The sequence below is a fragment of the Schistocerca piceifrons genome, chromosome 2 (genome assembly GCF_021461385.2).
Source record: "Schistocerca piceifrons isolate TAMUIC-IGC-003096 chromosome 2, iqSchPice1.1, whole genome shotgun sequence".
NCBI classification, from domain to species: domain Eukaryota; kingdom Metazoa; phylum Arthropoda; class Insecta; order Orthoptera; family Acrididae; genus Schistocerca; species Schistocerca piceifrons.
This window is the reverse complement of record NC_060139.1, coordinates 834,066,903-834,087,484: the sequence shown is the minus strand read 5'-3', so window position 1 is coordinate 834,087,484 and position 20,582 is coordinate 834,066,903. Positions and strand designations below refer to the sequence as shown.

General features: G+C 41.0%; 1 protein-coding gene across 1 annotated transcript in view; it reads right to left on the bottom strand.

Annotated features, from left to right (window-relative positions):
• The window catches only part of LOC124774920 (UDP-glucose:glycoprotein glucosyltransferase), a 128,283-nt gene that overhangs the window by 82,400 nt on the left and 25,301 nt on the right, over positions 1-20,582 (bottom strand). Inside the window, exons 3-4 of the mRNA XM_047249596.1 lie at positions 10,718-10,959; positions 6,341-6,529 (exon numbers count right to left, since the gene is read on the bottom strand). Of these exons, the coding sequence (XP_047105552.1) occupies positions 6,341-6,529; positions 10,718-10,959 (431 nt within the window). The remainder of the gene's footprint in view (positions 1-6,340; positions 6,530-10,717; positions 10,960-20,582) is intronic.

Below are 20,582 nucleotides of genomic sequence, written 5' to 3'. Positions count from 1 at the left end.
AGACGTCTACAGACGTTAAAGTAACCTCTGGCATGCCACAGGGGAGTGTTATGGGACCATTGCTTTTCACAATATATATAAATGACCTAGTAGATAGTGTCAGAAGTTCCATGTGGCTTTTCGCGGATGATGCTGTAGTACACAGAGAAGTTGCAGCATTAGAAAATTGCAGCGAAATGCAGGAATATCTGTAGCGGATAGGCACTTGGTGCAGGGAGTGACTACTGACCCTTAACATAGACAAACATAATGTATTGCAAATACATAGAAGGATTCTTTATTGTATGATTATATGATAGCGGAACAAACACTGGTAGCAGTTACTTCTGTATAATATCTGGGAGTATGAGTGCGGAACGATTTGAAGTGGAATGATCATATAAAATTAATTCTTGGTAAGGAGGGTGTCAGGTTACGATTCATTGGGAGAGTCCTTAGAAAATTTAGTCCGTCAACAAAGGAGATGGCTTACAAAACTCTCGTTCGACCTATACTTGAGTACTGCTCATCAGTGTGGGATCTGTACTAGGTCGGGTCGACAGAGGAGATAGAGAAGATCCAAAGAAGAGCGGCGCGTTTCATCACAGGGTTATTTGGTAAGTGAGATAGCGTTACGGAGATGTTTAGCAAACTCAAGGGGCAGACACTGCAAGAGAGGCGCTCTGCATCGCAGTGTAGCTGCTGTCCAGGTTTCGAGAGAGTGCGTTTCTGGATGAGGTATCGAATATATTGCTTCCCCCTACTTATTCCCCCTGAGGAGGTCACGACTGTATAATTAGAGAGATTCTGTCATATTGGGACTTAATTTCACTTCAAATTTCTGTCATAAATATCATCACTGTTATGGTATATTTTCTCTAACATGTACCAACTCTAATGCTGATCTTTATTCCACATTGTGATTATCATCACAATTCCTTGTTGCATCCTCTACAACCTAAATATGAAATCAAAACACCATCTAGCTCATTGTTTTATTGAATTCACAGTCATCAATTCACTTGTATTGTTAAATAACACCTGTGTGCCCTTCAACTTTCGAGAAATCTGATACTATGTGTTCCAAAACTGCATATGCAAGCAATGAGGGCAAGTATTTTGGAAACTAACAGTATATTCATTAGTTCCTATTTATAGTTAAGTTTATTTTATTTTTACTATAGAACAAGATACCCTGACACACTTAAAAAAGAAACAACAACTACTACCACTACAGCTGCGCCAGTTACAACTTCAACAGTACAAAGGAAACATTTCTTCCAAATACACCAATGACACCATCCTTATTGTTGACAAACTGGGTTGGTCCCTGATATTTGTAGAAACTGTCAGTATGAAGTACCTTTTGCTGTCTGTGGATGAGATGCTTCCCCACTTGGCAAGCAGATGCAGCTTCCCAAAAATCAAGCAGACAAAAAACTATTTTCAGCTGTGCCTTAACGAATAATCACAGATTTTCTGTTACCAACGTTCTGTTTGCTCTCAGACACTTCACGTCCTGTCGCCCTCTCTCTCTCAACACGTGCATCACATTTGACCTTTGTACAGTTCTATCACATCCCACATTAGACCGATGATAAAACCATACTGCTTACATCCGGGAGATGCGTCTTTTCACTTAAGAAAGCTATTTGCCATTATATTTGGCATCTTAAAGTTCCATTCAGGGACCACAAGCCCCTTCCAGCTACTTTTGTGCCTAACCACTGAATCCTCAGTGCTTAATAAAATGTCTACAGTGTTGGGTAATTGTATTAAAGCAACTGTAACTATAGAACTTAATTTTTCACAAAATCCAAACATTCTAATAACAATATCATGTTTTACCGGCCTATGGTGTTCAATGACAAATTTAATACCTTGACCAAGGTCCAGAGGCAGTTAAGGATTCATCTCTGGAGGTCCTTCCATTAAATGTTTTATGTAGGACAAGCGCAAGAACAGATCAAATCCGGTGGTCCATCCACAACTATACTATCAGGTTGGTGCACGAGTTTGTAGCGTTTTTGTTCTGCAGTACACTGGAAAATTGAGTGCCAAGTGGAGAAATCAGAGCATTTCCAAGATATTCTGCTGTTTGAGTTAGATGGAGTGGTGACAACAGCAGAAGTAGCCTGAAGCATTTGCACCCTGTGTGGGGACAATGCCACTGGACAGAGCACAGCAAGAACATGGTTTTCTGATTTAAGTAGGACTGTTTTGACATTAGTGACTCTCCACTTTCAGGAAGCAATAATCCACAATGATCCATGTCAGTGTACTACATAACTGGCAAATGTTATGAAGTGTGGTCATTTTACCATAGTGTAACATTTGCACACAATGGGGAAGGTTCAAAAATTGAGTGTGTGGGTACTGCAAGCTCTAAGCCATAATCACAAAAAACAGCACGTGGGCGTATACATGCATCTCTGCTTGCCCATCATGAACAGCTTATGAACAACACTGACCATTCCTATCCTGTATCATTATGGTGGCAAGAAATGGTGCCTTTATGCTAACATAAGGAAGAGAAAGGAACAGCCGACCCCAAACAAAGCGACCACTCCCCACACAAAGACCTGTGCACATCCACTAAAGGCAATGTTATGCATCTGATGGAACAGTGACAGTGTTGTGTACAACACATTGTTTCCCCGAGGTGTAACCAACTCTGCTGGCATTTATTGTCAACAACTGAGACATCTTGCTGGCACAGTCCAAGAACAACCAGAAATACTGCATCAACTGATGCTGCTCCACGATAGAGTTCGATTACATTCTCCTAGACTGACAAAAAATATTGTGCAGGATTAGGGTTGGGGAGTCATTCCACACCCAGCTCACTCATCTGATCATGTGCTCTCACACTTCAACATTCCTGCTATCTACTGAAAAACCTTCATGGAACTTCCTCACCTGATGAAAATGCACTCTGTATAGGGGGAGAGGGGAGGTGAGTGGAAGGGGGAGGGGGAGGTAAGTGGAGTGGAGAGTGGGAGGTGAGTGGAGGGGGGAGGGGGAGGTGGGGAAAGGGGGAGGTTGGGAACCACTGATCTAGATTAACTAGGACTTTTAGTAAACCGAATTAAATATTTTTGTTCTGTCCAAAACTGTATCCATTGGTTTTTAGAGGTCACAATATACAGCTCCTTAGACTTGCCTAAAGTGAAGTCTGACAATCAGACTTATTTAAACTTAGTCTGAAAAGTCAAAAACTATAGTAAACAAATAATAAAAATTGTACAACATGTAAGACAATGATTTTCATTTGCAAATAAGTAAATATCACACCCAGTGCAAATGAAAAGCAAGGTTAATACACAGTCTCTTCTTGAACAATTTCTAGTATCTGCAGTGCAATTAATGATAAAATTAACTTTTGTATTTTATACAATTCATGTTACATATGTGAGGAGGAAAGCCTCTATTACTAGAGTGGCTGTTACCACTGAAACAAAGGTAGCATAACCAACCAACATCTCATCTCGGTTTTGATTTGTGTTGCAGCTTTGAATAAATCACAAGAAATCAGTAGAGGCAACTGAATATCTGGACACATTTGGGAAAACTGATAACATTTCATTTTATTTGGTTTAAGAATCATGAAAGAAGGCAGTATATGAGGAAGAGACCTGGAGACACTTAAAGGTTTCAGATTGATTACATAATGGTAACACAGAGATTTCAGAACCAGTTTTAAACTGTAAGACATTTCCAGGGGCAGATGTGGACTCAGGCCACAATTTATTGCAGATTGAAACTGAATAAACTGCAGAAAGGTAGTAATTTAAGGAGATGGGATACCTGGGAAAAAAAAACACAACAGAGGTTGTAAAGAGTTTCAGAGGGAACATTAGGGAGTGATTAACAAGATTAAGATAAAGGAATACAGTAGAAGATGAATGGGTAGGATTGAGAGATGAAATAGTGAAGGCAGCGGAGGATCAAGTAGGTAAAAAGATGAGGGCTAGTAGAAATTCTTTAGTAACAAAAGAGATATTTAATTCGATCAATGAAAGGAGAAAATATAAGAATTTAATAAGTGAAGCAGACAAAAGGGAATACAAATGTCTAAAAACTGAGACCGACAGCAAGTGCAAAATAACTAAGCAGGAATAGCTAGAGGGCAAATGTAAATATACAGAAGCATATATCACTATGGGTAAGGTAGATGTTGCTTACAGAAAAATTAGAGACCTTTGGAGAAAAGAGAAGCAGCTGTATGAATATCAAGAATTCAGACAAAAAACAACCCTAAGCAAAGAAGGGAAAGCATAAAGGCTGAAAGAGTATGTTGAGGGTCTATACAAGGGAGATGTACTTGGGGGGGCAATATTATGGAAATGGAAGAGGATGCAGATGAGGACGAGAAGGAAGATATTATAGTGCATGAAGAATTTGGCAAAGCACTGAAAGACTGAAGTCAAAACAAGGCCCCCGAGAGTAGATAATACCCTGTTAGAGCTACTGATGGCCTTGGGAGAGCCAACCATAACAAAATTCTTCTGTCTGGTCAGCAAGATGTATGAGACTGGTGAAATATCAGACTTCAAGAAGAATATAATAATTCAAATTCCAAACAAAGCAGGTGCAGATAGGGGTGGAAATTACCAAACTATCAGTTTAATAAGTCACAGTTGCAAATACTAACATGAAGCCTTTACAGAAGAATGTAAAAACTGGTAGAAGCCGACCTTGTGGATTCTGGAGAAATGTAGGAACACACGAGGCAATACCGACCCCATGACTTCTCATAGAAGATACATTCAGAAAAGGCAAACCTACATTTGTAGACTTGGAGGAAGCTTTTGACAATGTTGATTGGAATCCTCTCAAATTCTAAAAGTGGCAGGGGTAAAATACAGGGAGCAAAGGACTATTTACAGTTTGTACAGAAACCAGATGGCGGTTATAGGAGTCTACGAGCACGTAAAGAAAGCAGTGGTTGAGAAGGTAGTGAGACCAGGGCTGTAGCCTGCCCCAACGTTATTCAATTTGTATACTGAGCAAGCACTAAAAGATACAAAAGAAAAATTTGGAGTAGGAATTAAAGTACAGGGAGAAGAAATAAAAACTTTGAGATTTTACGATGACATTGTAATTCTGTCAGAGACAGCAAACTATTTGGAAGAGCAGTTGAACAGAATGCACAGTGTCTTGAAAGGAGAATAAAAGATGAACATCAATAAAAGGAAAATGAGAATAATGGAATGTAGTCAAATCAGGTGTTGCTCAGGGAATTAGATTAGGAAATGAGAAAGCAGTAGAAGAGTTTTGCTATTTGGACAGCAAAATAACTATATGGATATAAAATGTAGACTGACAATGGCAAGGAAAGAATTTCCGAAGCAGTGAAATTTGTTAACATTGAGTATAGATTTAAGTGTCAGGAAGTCCTTTCTGAAAGTATTTTTATGGAATATAGCTGTGTATGAAAGTGAAACATGGATGATAAACAGTTTAGACAAGAAGAGAATAGAAGCTTTTCAAATGTGGTGCTACAGAAGACTGCTGAAGATTAAATGGGTAGATCACATAACTAATGAGGAAGTACTGAATAGAACTGGGAAGAAGATAACTTCGTGGTACAACCCAACCAGAAGAAGGGATCGGTTGGTAAGACACATTCTGAGGCATCAAGCGATCACCAATTTAGTAGTGGAGGGAAGTGTGGGGAGTAAAAATCGTAGGAGACTAAGAGATGAATACAGTAAGCAGATTCAGAAGGATGTAGGTTGCAGTAGTTACTTGGATATGAAGAGGTCTGCAAGGGGTAGAGTACCATGGAGAGCTGCATCAGACCAGTCTTTGTACTGAAGACAACAACAACAACAACAACAACAACAAGTGCATGGCAAATATCCAAAAAAATACATGATTAGAATTTACCATCCTATTGTCCCTGAAGTCAACAGATACAAGCACATGCACATGTGGATAAATATTAAGGAAATCAATCAACTTTAGTCTTAACAACTGAATCATCCAAATCCCCTCACTTACATGATTTAGGTAAACAGAAATTCTTTTGTCAGGATAACCAGATGGTGATTTTAAGTCATTTTCTCCTAAATACCAACACACATTAACACCATTGCATAACATAGTTGTAGGACATGTTCAAAAGTTAAACAAATGAAAAATCCAGGATGGAATAATGAAAATTTTGTGCCTTTTGTTTTGCCTGTGTGCAGCTCAACATCTCCGCTATATGGTGACCTTCACAAATTCCTAAGTTACAAAGCCAAAAATGACATTCCATATGCAACTCTTGAAAGCATTAAAAGACACTGGTCAACTGCTAAAAAATACAAAATTAATTTCATAATTTGTCTCAAAAATAAATGGTAGTACTCACTTTCACGAAGTGCCTCACAACATAATCAATTTCTCCACTGAGGGCATATCTTTTCAATACTGCATGAAGCTTCTTAAAATCAGTTGTGCCCAATTCACCATATAAAATTACTGTCAGGGAGTTGTTCTCAGAAGATGGATAATGGTGATCCAAGTCAAATATTTCTGGCTGAACCACATTTTCATTTTGCTGTGTTTAACAAAAATATGTTTATTTTTATTTATTTATTTATTTATCAATCCATAAACAATGTGAACTGTATGGATGTTGTCAACACATAAATAGATAAAATACATACAGAGATACATAAACATACACAGTTACACACAGATACATACATTTCTTGACTTACTGAGTTACTCATTTGGACACTGTACTGCACTGTTCTATAGAACATGTTGTGAAATGCCTCTTGATTTCATTAACATATCTGTCAATAAAATTTACACATTATGTTAGGTAATCCTTTATGGTATAAAAACACTTCTGTAACAAATAATTTTTAGGGTATTCCTGAAAGCATGTATTTCACTTTTGTCTTTGGTCTCGTTGTGTTTGTTTATTGTATAGTTTAATTCCATGATACAGTACACTATTTTGGGTTTTGGTTTTGTTTTTTCTATTGAGATGTAAGTAGTGGCTGAATCGGGTTCCATGTTCATGTAGAGACCTGTTTGTTTGGTACTGATCAATGTCTCTTTTCATATGGATAACTATTTACAAAATTTACTCAGATGGAGCAGTCAAGATTCCCATAGATTTAAGCAACTCAGTGCAGTGAGTTCTCTTGCTACTTTTTGTCATAATTCATACAGCCCTTATTGTGGCTCAAAGGTTGTCTGTGACACTCATTTATTCTCCACAACATTATCTCATAACTCATCACAGAATGAACATATGCAAAATATGTTTTTCTGGTGTGTGAGCTACTACACACAGAATTTACTGTTGTAAGTGCAAAGAATGCTGAAGCTATTCTTTTCTGAAGGGCAGTAACCTGCTCAGTCCATTTTTGTTGTGCATCGACATGTACCCCTAGAAATTTTGTTTGTGATACATATTCTACGAGCTCAACTTTCATTTTTAAAGAGTAATTTTTGGGTTTTCTGGTTATGTGGAAACTAATACTCTTGTTCTTTTAAGTTAATTTGTTTTCTACCCATCTGCATACATACAGCTCTGTCCTTTAGTACACTTGGTAATATTTCACTAATTAGAATATTACTGTCATCAGCAAACAATATTGTTTCACTGTGTTTGACACTCTGGGGAAAATCACTCATATACATCAGAAAGAGTATTGGGCCAAGCACACTTCCTTGGGAGACAAAAGTATTAATGTATTCTGGGTCAGAAAGGTGTTCATGGTATGATTGAAGTTAGACTGAGATGTCTCTAACCTTTGCACTCAGTTTCTTTAGGTATGCACGAAACCATTTATTTGCTTCCAGTTTATTTAACAGAATTGTGCAGTCTACTGTATCAAAGGCTTTTCTGAAGTCAAGGAGGATGCCTGTTATATTATCTCCTTTATCTAGTGCTTACAAAACAATGTTTGCAATATAAGCTATAGCTGACCGTGAGCTTTTACCAGGCCCGAACCCAAACTGATCTTTACGCAGAAGACTGTACATTGTTAGGTACCCCACAAGTCTAATTTTCCATTATGGCTTCCATTACTTTTGAAGATGATGACAGTATAGAGATGGGTCTATAATTTTCTATATTTTCAGGGTCTCCATTCTTATGTAGGTGCAGAACCTTTGCATGTTTTAGTGCCTCTGGGAAGATCAACCTGTGGGAAGATCAACCTGTGGTGAATGATTAATTTATGATGTGTTCTGAAGGGTCTTCATGCTCTCTGAAGGACTGTATGGACAGTACCACAAGCACCTTGTCGATACCTGCTGAGGTTTTAGTTAGGTTCCAAACAACATAGCTTATTTCTTCTGGAGTGGTGGGTCGCAGTATCATTGTGTTTGGAGCATAGTCCAGTGTTTGTAGAGGCTGCATTTTGTCAAATTTGTGTTGTAGCTTGGTAGCTATGTTGCTCAAATACTGATTTGCAAAGTTTGCAATTTTTTTGGATCCTGTATTGTGGTACTATTGTACTGTAATTGCATGTTTACCTGTTTTGTCTTTTTTCCATTTTTCTCCTGTTTGGTGACATTTCAGATTGCTTTTACTTTGTTTCCTGTCTTTTCTATAATTTTATCATTTTGAGACCTTTATCCTGATATGAAAACTTTTCTATATATGTTTTTATATGTTTGGTAGTATTTTTGAAATGCAGGGTCATTCTGGTTGTTTTTTAAACAGCTAAGGTGTTCAAGTGTTACAGAGGATTTCCTTATCCCTTTGTTAGCCAATTACTTTTGTTTTGTGTTTTAGATACTCATAGTAGTTTTGGGAACATTTCTTTGAACCTGAATTTAAATTTCAAAAGAAACTTTGAAACTTTCTATCTCTGCTAGTCTCCATAAACACTCATTTCTACGTTTCATTGTAAATTCATCCCTTTTTTGCTCATGAGGCCTTGGTTACCTACAACAACACCACCACAATTTTCCTTCGACACATCAGTTAGTATATGGTCAATGAGTGATGCTGAATGCTTAGTTACCCTTGTGGCTGTGTTAATCAAAAGTATAGCTGCACATAATGTTCAAAAATGTGTTGCAAAAGCCATATTGGTTCAATGTGTTGATGTTTAGATCACCACAAATGAGAATTTTGTCCTTAGGATTGGTAACCATGTTCAATACTTGGATTAGTTTTGCTATAAATGTATCTCTATCGCCACTCAGAGCATAGTAAATACATAGATACTCGGTCTTTGGAACACTTGTGGCTTTCTTATCTCTATAGCTGATTTTTTCTTCACCTAATGAAATGTCATTTCTAACTATACACCAAATCCCTTCATTTATGTATATTTGTGATCCAACACCTCTCACAGTGGTTCTACTGTAATGGCATGCCAGATTGTATGAGCTTAGAGCTACATGTGTAATTTCAGATCCCCTACACCAAAGTACAAATGCATTACCCTTCAGGGGATTAAACTAATAACTCGTAGTCTACAAATTAAAAATTGTTTCAATAGCACACAATATTTAACATTTTCACATATAATAAAAACCAAATCAAAATCAGAAACAAAAACTAAAATGTAAGCTGGAGATTCATAGATATTTCACACTCATGAAAAGTACACATATTAAAATGATCTTCTACAATTCTAAAGAATAAAAGCAAAAACAAAGCTCTCACCTTTGGCAACAAAACATCAAAACAGTGGAAATTCAACAGTTTCATCCACAGCAGAAAGAAAATTTACTTTAATTTAAGAATAGGCCAGTTGTTGAGGTTTCTATTAAATACTGAGATATTCTCTGTACCAAATAATCATATTTATTATTATTATTATTATTATTATTATTATTATTATTATTATTATTAAACACTGCCTGCAACACAATACGAAACCAAAACAGAGAGTAACAGTTGTGTTTTGCAGGAGATGGCAGCTTGTTTTCTTTCAACACAATCAAGTATTCTTTCAAAGTAACCATGATGTGAATATCTGTGTCCTCTATCTCATTTCTTCCAAATTCTTCTTGGATCCAGTGTCATCTTACATGGTTCAGATTGTTTTGCTCTGTAGAAGGCTTAAGATCAGACCAAACTATTCTTTTCCCTAGCATTTATCTTGTCTATTATGGGGCCACTTTCAGGATTTGGCAAATTTTACTTATTATTTAACTGAGATCAGATGCCCTTTCTGATGCCATAACCGCCAAGGCAGCATAAGGGATGGAAATCATGTGCAATTTGTCTGTGGATCATGTGAACTTTGTATGTTTTGTCATATTTTAACTATCTGCACTGGCTTGTCATATTAACTGAGACAGAATTTGGGTATCAGCCAGCATTTGCTAGATTGTGGGAAACTGCCTAAACTGCACTCAGGCTGGCTGTTGCACCAGCTCTTGGTTGTTGATCTGCTGCTCGAATTCGAAACGAGTATGACTCACCTTCCTGACTCTCATGCTAGTGCACTGTGTCTTATGCTATACAAGCAGGTCAGATCACTTTCTGGTTATGTCTTCATTTTGCATCGACTGGAAAATTATTCTTGTTGCAGATGTTCATAGTGCATTTGAAAGCTAACTTCATCATTTCAATAATTTCTTTTTATCCCAGATCATTTTCTGCCCATCACCTAGCTATTTAAATATCTCAACCTTCATCAGCCTAGAAGATGTACTGCTCTTCAGAACATACTTGATGTAAATTTGTAATCAAGTTTGAGACCACTATTTCTGGAGCTCAGTGGAAGTGGTGTATTTACAAAAATAAAATAAAGGAACATACCTTATTATCACTGATGGCTCTCTCCACATCCTCAAGATTACAGACTAGATTCCCAGCAACATCAGCTGCTATGAAACAGTCGGTAGAAAGCAGTCCTCTTTCCATGGCCATCTGAGTATACATTTCCACTTTTGGAGAATACGTATGTAGTGCAAGAGCTAATTTCAGAACTGATATTTGGGATGGTGTGACCAACTCTGCAGCTTTTGACAGTATTGTTTCATGGCGAGTCTTATCCATTTCTGAAATAAGATTGAGCACATGAAAGAAACTCGTAAATCAAAAGAAAACAAATGATCAGAAAAGAGAACTACACACTGTAAGGAAGTAGTGATGAGAAGGTATTAGGCAACTATCACTGTCTGCAATTCAGCACAGATTTTCCATCTCTGGGACAAAAAGAGATAACTATTATGTATAACTGTCTTTCCATAAAATGTAGGGTTCAAAACTTTGGATGCAATGTCACATTATGGGAAACAGATATCAAATTCTCAGCGGTTTTGTTGTTTTTTTCTTCAGTCCGAAGACTGGTTTGATGCAGCTGGAGGGCTAGTCTATCCTGTGCAAGACCCTTCTCTGTGTAACAACCACGATCTACATCCATTCTAATGAGCTTGCTGTATTCAACCCTTGGTCTCCCTCCACAATTTTAACACCCCCACCCTCCCTCCCACCCTCTCTCTGTCTCTCCCTGTGTGTGTGTGTGTGTGTGTGTGTGTGTGTGTGTGTGGGGAGGGGGGGGGGGGGGGGGGCGCGCACGCGTGCGCGGTCTCTTCCCTTCCACTCTTCTTGTCTGAACGGCATATAGTACACATTTCACTACCAGCGAAAGCTGCACTCTGGATAGATTCCTTGAGAAAAGACTTCCTAACAGATTTATATTCCGTCTTAACAAATTCCTCTTTTTAGAAATGTTTTTCTTACTGTTACCAGACCACAGACTGCTTATAGCAAGAAAAGCTTTTCTAAAAAGAGGAGAATATATACAGGGTACAGCTATGGCCACCCACATGGCACCATCTAGAGGAATCCTTCCTAAACACCCAGAATCCTAAAGCCCTCACCTGGTTCAGATTCACTGATGACAACTTTGTGATTTGGATCAGGGGTGAGGATACCCTACTAACATTCCTCCAGAACCTCAACAACTTCTTCCCCATTTGCTTCACCCGGTCCTGCTCAACCCCACAAGCCACCTTCCTAGATGTTTATCTCCACCTCAAAGGTGGCTACATCAGTACCTCTGTCCACATCAATCATACTAACCACCAGCAATACCTTCACTTTGACAGGTGCCACCCGTTCCATGCCAAGAAGTCCCTACCATACAGCCTAGCCGCCCGTGGTCATCGCATCTGCAGTGAAGAGCGATCCCTCTTTAAATACACTGAGGGTCTCACTGAAGCCTTCACAAACCATAATTATCCTTGCAACCATGTACAAAACCAAATCTCCCTTGCCTTATATTTCCAGTCTCCCACCACCTCACAAAGTCCCACTGTCCAGAAACAGAGGAGCATTGCCCTCGTAACTCAGTACCATCCAAGACTGGAGCAACTGAATTACATTCTCCGCCAGGGTTTCAACTACCTCTCATCATGCCCTGAAATGAAAAATGTCCTGCCCACTATCCTTCTCACCCCTCCCACAGTGGTATTCCGTTATCCACTGAACCTACACAATATACTCGTCCATCCCTACACAACCCCTGCTTCCAAACCCTTACCTCATGACTCGTACCCCTGTAATAGACCTAGATGCAATATCTGTCCTATACATCCTCCTCCCACCACCACCACCACCACCACCACCACCACCACCACCACCTACTCCAGTCCAGTCACAAACATCACCTATCCTATCAAAGGCAGGGCTACCAGTGAAACCAGTCCTGTGATCTACAAGCTAAGCTGCAACCACTGTGCAGCAATCTATGGGGACATGACAACCAACAAGCTGTCTGTCTGCATGAATGGCCACTGACAAACTGTGGCAAAGAAACAAGTGGACCACCCTGTTGCTGAGCATGCTGCCAAACATGACATCCTTCATTTCAATGATTGCTTCACAGCCTGTGCCATACGGATCCTTCCCACCAACACCAGCTTTTCTGAATTGCACAGGTGGGAACTTTCACTGCAATATATCCTACATTCCTGTAACCCTTCTGGCATCAACCTTTGCCATTGTCCTCTCCCATCCAGCCCCCTCTCTGTTCCCATTCCAACACTACACAACCTTTATTCCTCCATCAAACCCAGTCTTTTTACTTCTCTCATTTTCCACTATCCTCCCCCTCCCCACCTCTCCACTGCTCTCTGTCTAACCTCCCGACTGCTCATTGATGCCCTACCCTCTTTCCACCTCATCCCTGTGCACTCCCCAACAACACGTCACTATCCGCCACCACTACCCTACTATCCCTCCCCCTCCCCCCCTGGGCCTCCTCCTTACCCCCACCCAGTCACCACTCCCATCATGCACTGGTGCTGCTGCTCACAGTGTGGCCTCAGTTGCCTCAGACTGCAGTCACGTATAAGTGAGTTGTGTCTGTGTGAGTGTGTATGTGTGTTTGTCATCTAATTTTGACGAGGGACTTACTGGCCAAAAGCTATATATGTGACAGTCTTTTTGTTGCGGCTAATTGTGACTCAGCATCTCTGCTATCTGGTAAGTAGCAACTTTTCTTTTGCCAAATAGTAAAACTCATCTACTACTACTTTTAATTTCTCACTTTCTAATTTAATTCCCTCAGCATCATCTTATTGACTTCCACTATATTTCATTACCATTGTTTTACTTTTATTGATGTTCATTTTATAAACTCTTTTCAAGACACTATCCATTTCACTCAACTGCTTTTCCAAGTCTTCAGCCATATCTGGCAGAATCACAATGTTGTCAACAAACTTCAGTTTAATTGCTTCTCATTGAACTTAAATTGCATTTCACAATTTATCCTTAGTCTGCTTAACAGCTTGCTGAATGTACAGACTGAATAACATCGAGGATAGGCTATAATGCTGCCTCACTCCCCTCTCAACAAAGGCTTCCCTTTCATGTCCTTTGACTCACATAACTGCAGTCTGGTTTCTGTACGTGTCTTAGCTTTCACTTCTTGTATTTCATCCACACTACCTTCAAAATTTCAAAGTGTATGGTTTAGCCCACTTTGCCAAAAGCAGAGAATAGGCGATTCCCTGTGAGAAGCATGAAGGGTGACTGTCATGTGGTCGTCGTCTCCTTTTAGGTTCACACTTTATTTGGAGAAACCAGGGCACACCAATCTGCATTCCAAGCCTCCAACAAAGGTCAGTGTGGAGTCGACCAAAGGTCCAGTTCTGGTACCCTCATCTCCAAAGTCAGCATGCTCACAGCCAATTTGGCCAATAGGTCACCATGTTCATTCCCTGGGATCCCAATGTGACCAGGGTCCCTACAATGTCAATTGACTGTCCAGGTTGGTGGAGGTCGTACAATCACAACCAAGGGGTGATCGACAGCCTGAAAACTACTCATGGAGTCACAGACAATTCAGAACAACTCACCAGTGCAAGAACAATGGTGGCTGAGGGCTCGAGCAATGATCAATTGTGCAGTGAATATATTGCATCCATTCAGCAGAGAGCACAGTTCACTTCATCGTGCATGTGTGTAGGCAAAACCAGTTCAAACATTGACTGTGGAGCCATCAGTGTATAACACTTCTGAGCCCATAAATATGTCAAGGACACCCAGGAACATGTGAACAAAAATCATAGGGTCTATTGAACCTTTTGGTCCAAACGACAGGGCGAGGTGGATCCAAGGATGGGGTGTACACCATGGGGTACACATGACTTCTCCCTGACAGTGACAGTGGGGAAAGAAGGAGTTCAGAGCAGACACTCTGTATGAGAACTGTGAGTGTGACTACAGCCCTTTGAGCCCTTTGCCTCAGGAAACAATAGTTTGGGTGCTCAGGGGAGCAGCAAATGCGTATCATATAGCTGAGTAGCAGTTATTGACACCTGATCTGTAGGGGAGGGACCCCAGCCTCCAAGAGTGGGTTGTGCACCGGGCTCATCTGAAAGGCACCTGTCTCAAGTCAGGCCCACAATGGTAATGGTGTATCGGGTCCAGGATCCTCAATGCTGAAGAACATGCCGATCAGAGCTTTGTAGAACCGCAAAAATGTAGAGTGGTCAGCACCCCAGCTATTGTTACTGAGACAGAGAAGAGTATTAAGATGTGACGCGCATGTTTGCTTAAGTTGTTGAAGATGGGAAAGCCACATCAAACAGGCATTGAAGACCAATCCCAAAAGGTGATCAGACTCTACCACATTGCGCACTTAATCACTGAGGTAGAGTTCTGGTTGGGGATGGGCAGTACGACAGTGATAGAAGTGCATGACGTATGTCTTGGCGGCAAAAAACTGGACTGTACATTTCATATGGCACCACGCAGTCAGTTTTCAGCAATATCCACAGGTGAGCAGCACTAGTAGTGCAAAAGTTATTAGCATTCAGGGATGGTGACACTGTAGACCCCATAGCTGCAGCTATACTACTGATACTAGAAAAAAGGATGCACTTAATACAGAGTCCTGTGAACACCAGTCTTTTGTATGTGGAAGGTACAGTGGGAAGCACTAATGTGAATGCAGAAAGTATGGTGGGACAAGAAGTGCCAGGTAAAAATTGTGAGTGGCCCTGGAGATACCGCTCTTCAAGGGTAACAAGCATAATAAGGATGTGGTGACACCATGTGGTGTCATAAGACCTTTACAAGCTGAAGAAGACAGCAATAAATGTTCACACCATGCAAAATCTGACTGAGCAGTAGACTCCATGCAAATTGTCAGCAGTAGAATGGCCTTGATGGAAACCGCTTTGGGATGGAGCCAGAAAGATCCAATGACTCAAGGTACCAACACAGACATCAGCGCACCATACATTTGAGAGCTTGCAGAGAACATATGTGAGACTAATTGGGTGCTAGCTGTCCATCCCACGGGGGCAATTACCCAGTTTCAATATTGGGATGACGCACTTTCTCGACTTTGCTCCAGATAAGGTTGAAAATGGCAAGGAAGTGATGTTGGCAACCTACTGATAAGAAAGCATCTGGCTGTGGATTCGGTCTGGCTCTGGAGTCGTGTTAGGGCAATGAGCTAGGGCGCTGAAGAATTCCAACTCACTGAATGGAGCATTATTTGATTCCAGGTGATGTGTAGTGAATGCTAAATGAAGTCACTCTACCCACTGTTTGAGGACACAAAATGCAGGCTGATAATTCTCAGATGCAGAGGCTTGAGCATCATGAGGAGTAAAATTTTTGGCAATAGCATCTGGGCCATTGTAGACTTTACCATTTACAGACTTACCAGGTTTATCCTAGGGGTACTGGTATCCATAGAGGCATTGAATCTTCGCAAAGGAGGGTTTTGTGTCCCAATGGTAGCAACATATTGCTCCTGGCATTCTTGTTTCTGTCATTTTATGAGGTTGTGGACCTAGCCATGAAGCTGTTTAAAAGCAATGAGGTGCACCATCTACAGGTGTCGCTTATGGCATTGGAGACCCTGCCTGTAATCTCTAACAGCCACAGTGATTTCGAGGGTCCACCAAGGTACTGTCTTCTGACAGGGGAGGGAGGAGGGTGTCGTGGTGGGGGGGTCCCAAGGAAGAGATGATCACTGAGTCAGCTGCCAATCGAATAAATGCAATTATGCTCTGGACACCCACATCAATCCCTTCATACGGCACAGTGCGAAGACCAACAGCAGTGGTGAATCTGTCCCAGCCAGCTTTGCAGAGAGCCCATCTGGGTGGACGTCCGGGTGAGTGACACCGAGGGAGGATCAAGACAATTTCAAAATGATCATTGTCACATAGGTCATCACAGATTCTCCAATGGATGGAGGGGAGAAGACCTGGGCTGCAAATGGAAAGATCAATGGTCAAGTAAGATCCATATGCCATACTAAAATGGGTAAGAAGAGAATTAATCAGCATTCAAAAGGCAAAGATTGAGCTCTGCATGCAAGGTTTTGGCAGCTTTACCACGGACTGTGGTCATACAGAGGGGTTATGGACACTGAAGTCACCAAATATGAGGAAGGGTGGTGGGAGTTGAGAAAACTATGCAGATAATGCATTCCGGGAGACTTCAAACCAGAAAGAAAACATGGACTGGGCAAAAGGAATGAAAGGGGAAGCCATTTGGTATAATTTCCCACAAGCACAATTTTATCATTACTAATATTTTGTTTAAAAACCATGAAAGAAGGTCATAAGTAGAGACTGGAAAACACAGGGAGGTTTACAACTGACAACACAATGGTAAGATGGATTTTGAACCCAGATTTTAAACTGCAAAATATTTCCAGGGGCAGATGCGGACTCCGACCATAATTTTGTTGGTCCTGAACTGCAGATTAAAACTGAAGAACCTGCAGAAAGAAAGGAAATCACGGAAATGGGGCCTAGATAAATTGAAAGAGCCAGAGGTTGAGAATTTCAGAGGGAGCACTAGCCAACAAATGGTTGAAATGGGGGTTAAGAACGCAACAGAAGAGAGATGAAATGGTGAAGTCAGCTTAGAATCAAACAAGAAAAACGACAATGCCCAATAGAAATCCTTGAATAATGGAAAACAACTAATAAGTGCAAAATGGCAAATCAGGACTAGCTGGACAAGAAATGCAAGACTGTAGAAGCATGCATAACCGGGGGAAAAGATAAAAGCACCTTATACGGAAAGTAAGGATAGCCATGGAGAAATAAAAAACAGTTGTGTGAATATCATGAGCTATGATGGCAAACCAGTACTAAGTAAAGAATGGAAAGCTTAAAGGTGGAGCTGTATTATAGAAAGGGAAGTGGAAGTAGGTGAAGATGTTGGGAGATATGTTACTGCCAGAAGAAATCGACATAGCACTGAAAGATCCCAGTTTTAACAGGGGCCCTGGAGTAGATGACGTTCCTTCAGAATTACTGAGATCCTTGGAAGAGCCAGACATGACAAAACTATTCCTTCTCAGGTGCAAGATATATACAGGACAGGCAAAAATCGCCTCAGACATCATAAAAAATGTAATAATTCCAACTGCAAAGAAGGCAGGTTTAACATGTATGGATATTACTTAATTTTCAGTTTAATAAGTTGTCATTGCAAAATACTGGCACAAATTTGAGGAGGCTCGTATAATACCACTACTGCCATGAGGGAAAAATACCTCTTTTTCCCAGCAGTAATGTATTGTGTGGCCTCTGGTTTTACAGTCTGCTGTACAACTAGTAGCATGCTGGTCGCATTTCGTGTATGCTCTTACGCTCAATAATAAATCATCTCTATACCAGTCATATTTATATTAATTATTTTTCTTACCCACCACTATGACTAAGAATCACATTGTTTTGTTTTATTTTAGGGTACAAAAACAACTAGGGTCATACAAGCCCATGTCTAAAGAATAAAAACGCGAACACAAAGAGAGGAGTTGAAAACGACTACACACTAATCCCAATCGATGGAAGATAAGGCAGCTAATGATGGGCCTATGGAGAAAGGTCTGTAAAATACACAATAGAGAAACAGAGGTTCGGAACTAAAAATTAAATGGCATTCGCCATATTGCTACGACAGATAAAAAGTAAAACGTGGTTGGCAGCTCACGCATTGTTCACCGAAATGGCTGATAACTCAGATGACAAACACAAGTGGGAAAGTAAGGGGGTAAAACACAAGCCATTTTCTGAGGAAATGGCCGAGAGTTAAAAGTTGGGTGCAACGTGCACAAAGTGGTAGGGGAGCACCGCTTAACAAATGGCTAAAAAGGCAGTGCCCCAATACACAACCTAGTTAAAATGACCTTCTCATGGCGAGAGGGCCGAGAGGAGGTCATCCAAGCCACTGGGAGAGGCTTAATAACCCGGAGCTTGTTCCTATGAAGGAGGGACCAGTGGTGATGGCAAAGTGGCACCACCTGATGACAATCAGCAACACAGAGAACATTGGATGGAATGTAAGAACTAGCAGGCTGAGGTACGAGGACTGCAGCCTTGGCAGCAGTGTCAGTAGCCTCGTTTCCTATCAGATAAATGTGACCAGGAACCCACATAAACAGCACAGTGGCTACATCAAGAGTGAGCAAGTGATAACTTTCCTCGCTCTAAGGGATGGACAGTGTACAGCACACGGAGGCTTTGAAGGGCACCAAGAGTGTCTGAGCATATGACACAATTGAAAAGCCTGTGTTGCTGGACGTACTGCATGGCCTAATACAGGGCAAAGAGCTCTGCTATGAATACTGAGCAGTGTTCCAGCAGCCGATACTGAAAAACATTGGTGTCAATGACGAAGGCACACCCAACACCATGGTCAAGTCCAAGAGCCATCAATGTACACAAAGGACCGATTGCGAAGTTCATGCAAAGGTTGTGAAACTGAATGTGACAGAGTGAGGCTGGAGTAGTGTCCTTAGGAAGCGAATGAAGGCCAAGGTGAACAGGAGCTGCCACATGCAGCCAAGGTGGTGAAGGGATCACACCCACTGGGAAAGTTGCAGGCAGCGTGACATTAAGCTGCCAGTGCAAGAGCCGAAAGCGAGCTCCAGGAGGTAACAGAAGAGGGATACAGACTATCAACCGAGATAGTGCAAAAGGCGCCAATGGCATAACAAATGACACAATGGTGGATAGTATTGAGAAGGTGTAGGAGGGGCAGACATGTAGATGCATAAACGTAACACCCATGGACTAGTTTCAAATGGACAAGGGACTGGTACAATCAGAGGAGGGTGGTTCGGTCTGCACCCCAAAAAGTACCACTGAGGACATGTAGGACACTGAGGGATAGCATATAGCAGGCAGACAGGTAAGACACATGGGAGGACCAAGAGAGTTTCCTATCAAACATGAGTCCCAGGAATTTCATAGTTCCAACCAACGGAAGAGCAACAGGCCCAAGATGTAAAGACAGTGGAAGAAACCAATCGTGTCACCAGAAATTCATACAAACAGTTTTGTCAGTGGAAAAACGAAAGCCACTGCCGATGTTCCATGAGTAAAGATGATCAAAACACCACTGAAGATGCTGCTCAATGAGACAAGTCTATGGAGAACTGCAATAGATGGCAAAATCGTCAACAAAAATGGAGTCAGAGATGCCCAGCGGGAAACAGGTCATTATAGGGTTAATAGTGATAGCAAAGAGATTGACACTCAGGATGGAACCCTGAGGCACATCGATCTCCTTAATAAAGTGTGCGACAAAATAGAACGTACATGTACCTTGAAAATTCAGTCATTTAAAAATTCCTGAAGCAAACAGGGTAGGTGCCCACAGAAGCTCCAGATGTGGAGAGTATGGTGGATACCAGTCTCCCAGCAGGGGTCATAGGCTTTCACCAAACTGAAAAACACAGCCACAGTCTGGGATTTCTGCAGAAAACCATTCATGACACTGGTTGACAAAGTGAAGAGATGATCAACAGCAGAACAGTGCACTCAATATCCGCACTGTGCAGTGGTTAGTAAATGGCAAGACTCAAGCCTCCATACCAGACAGGCATGAATCATGCACTCCATCACCATGGAAATACAGCTGGTGAGAGAAATGGGGCTGTAGCTAGAAGGAAGGTGGTGTCCTTACACGGCTTAGGTGTGGGTATAACAATGGCTTCACGCCAGCATTTGGGAAACATGCCCTCTGCCCAGATGCGGTTGTACGTATTAAGAAGAAAGTGCTTGCCCAAAAGAGAAAGGTGCTGCAACATCTGAATGTAAATAGCTTCTGGCCCTGGGGCGGAGGATCAGGATGAAGTGAGAGCATGATCTAGATCCCTTATAGTGAAAGCAGCATTGTAGTACTCATG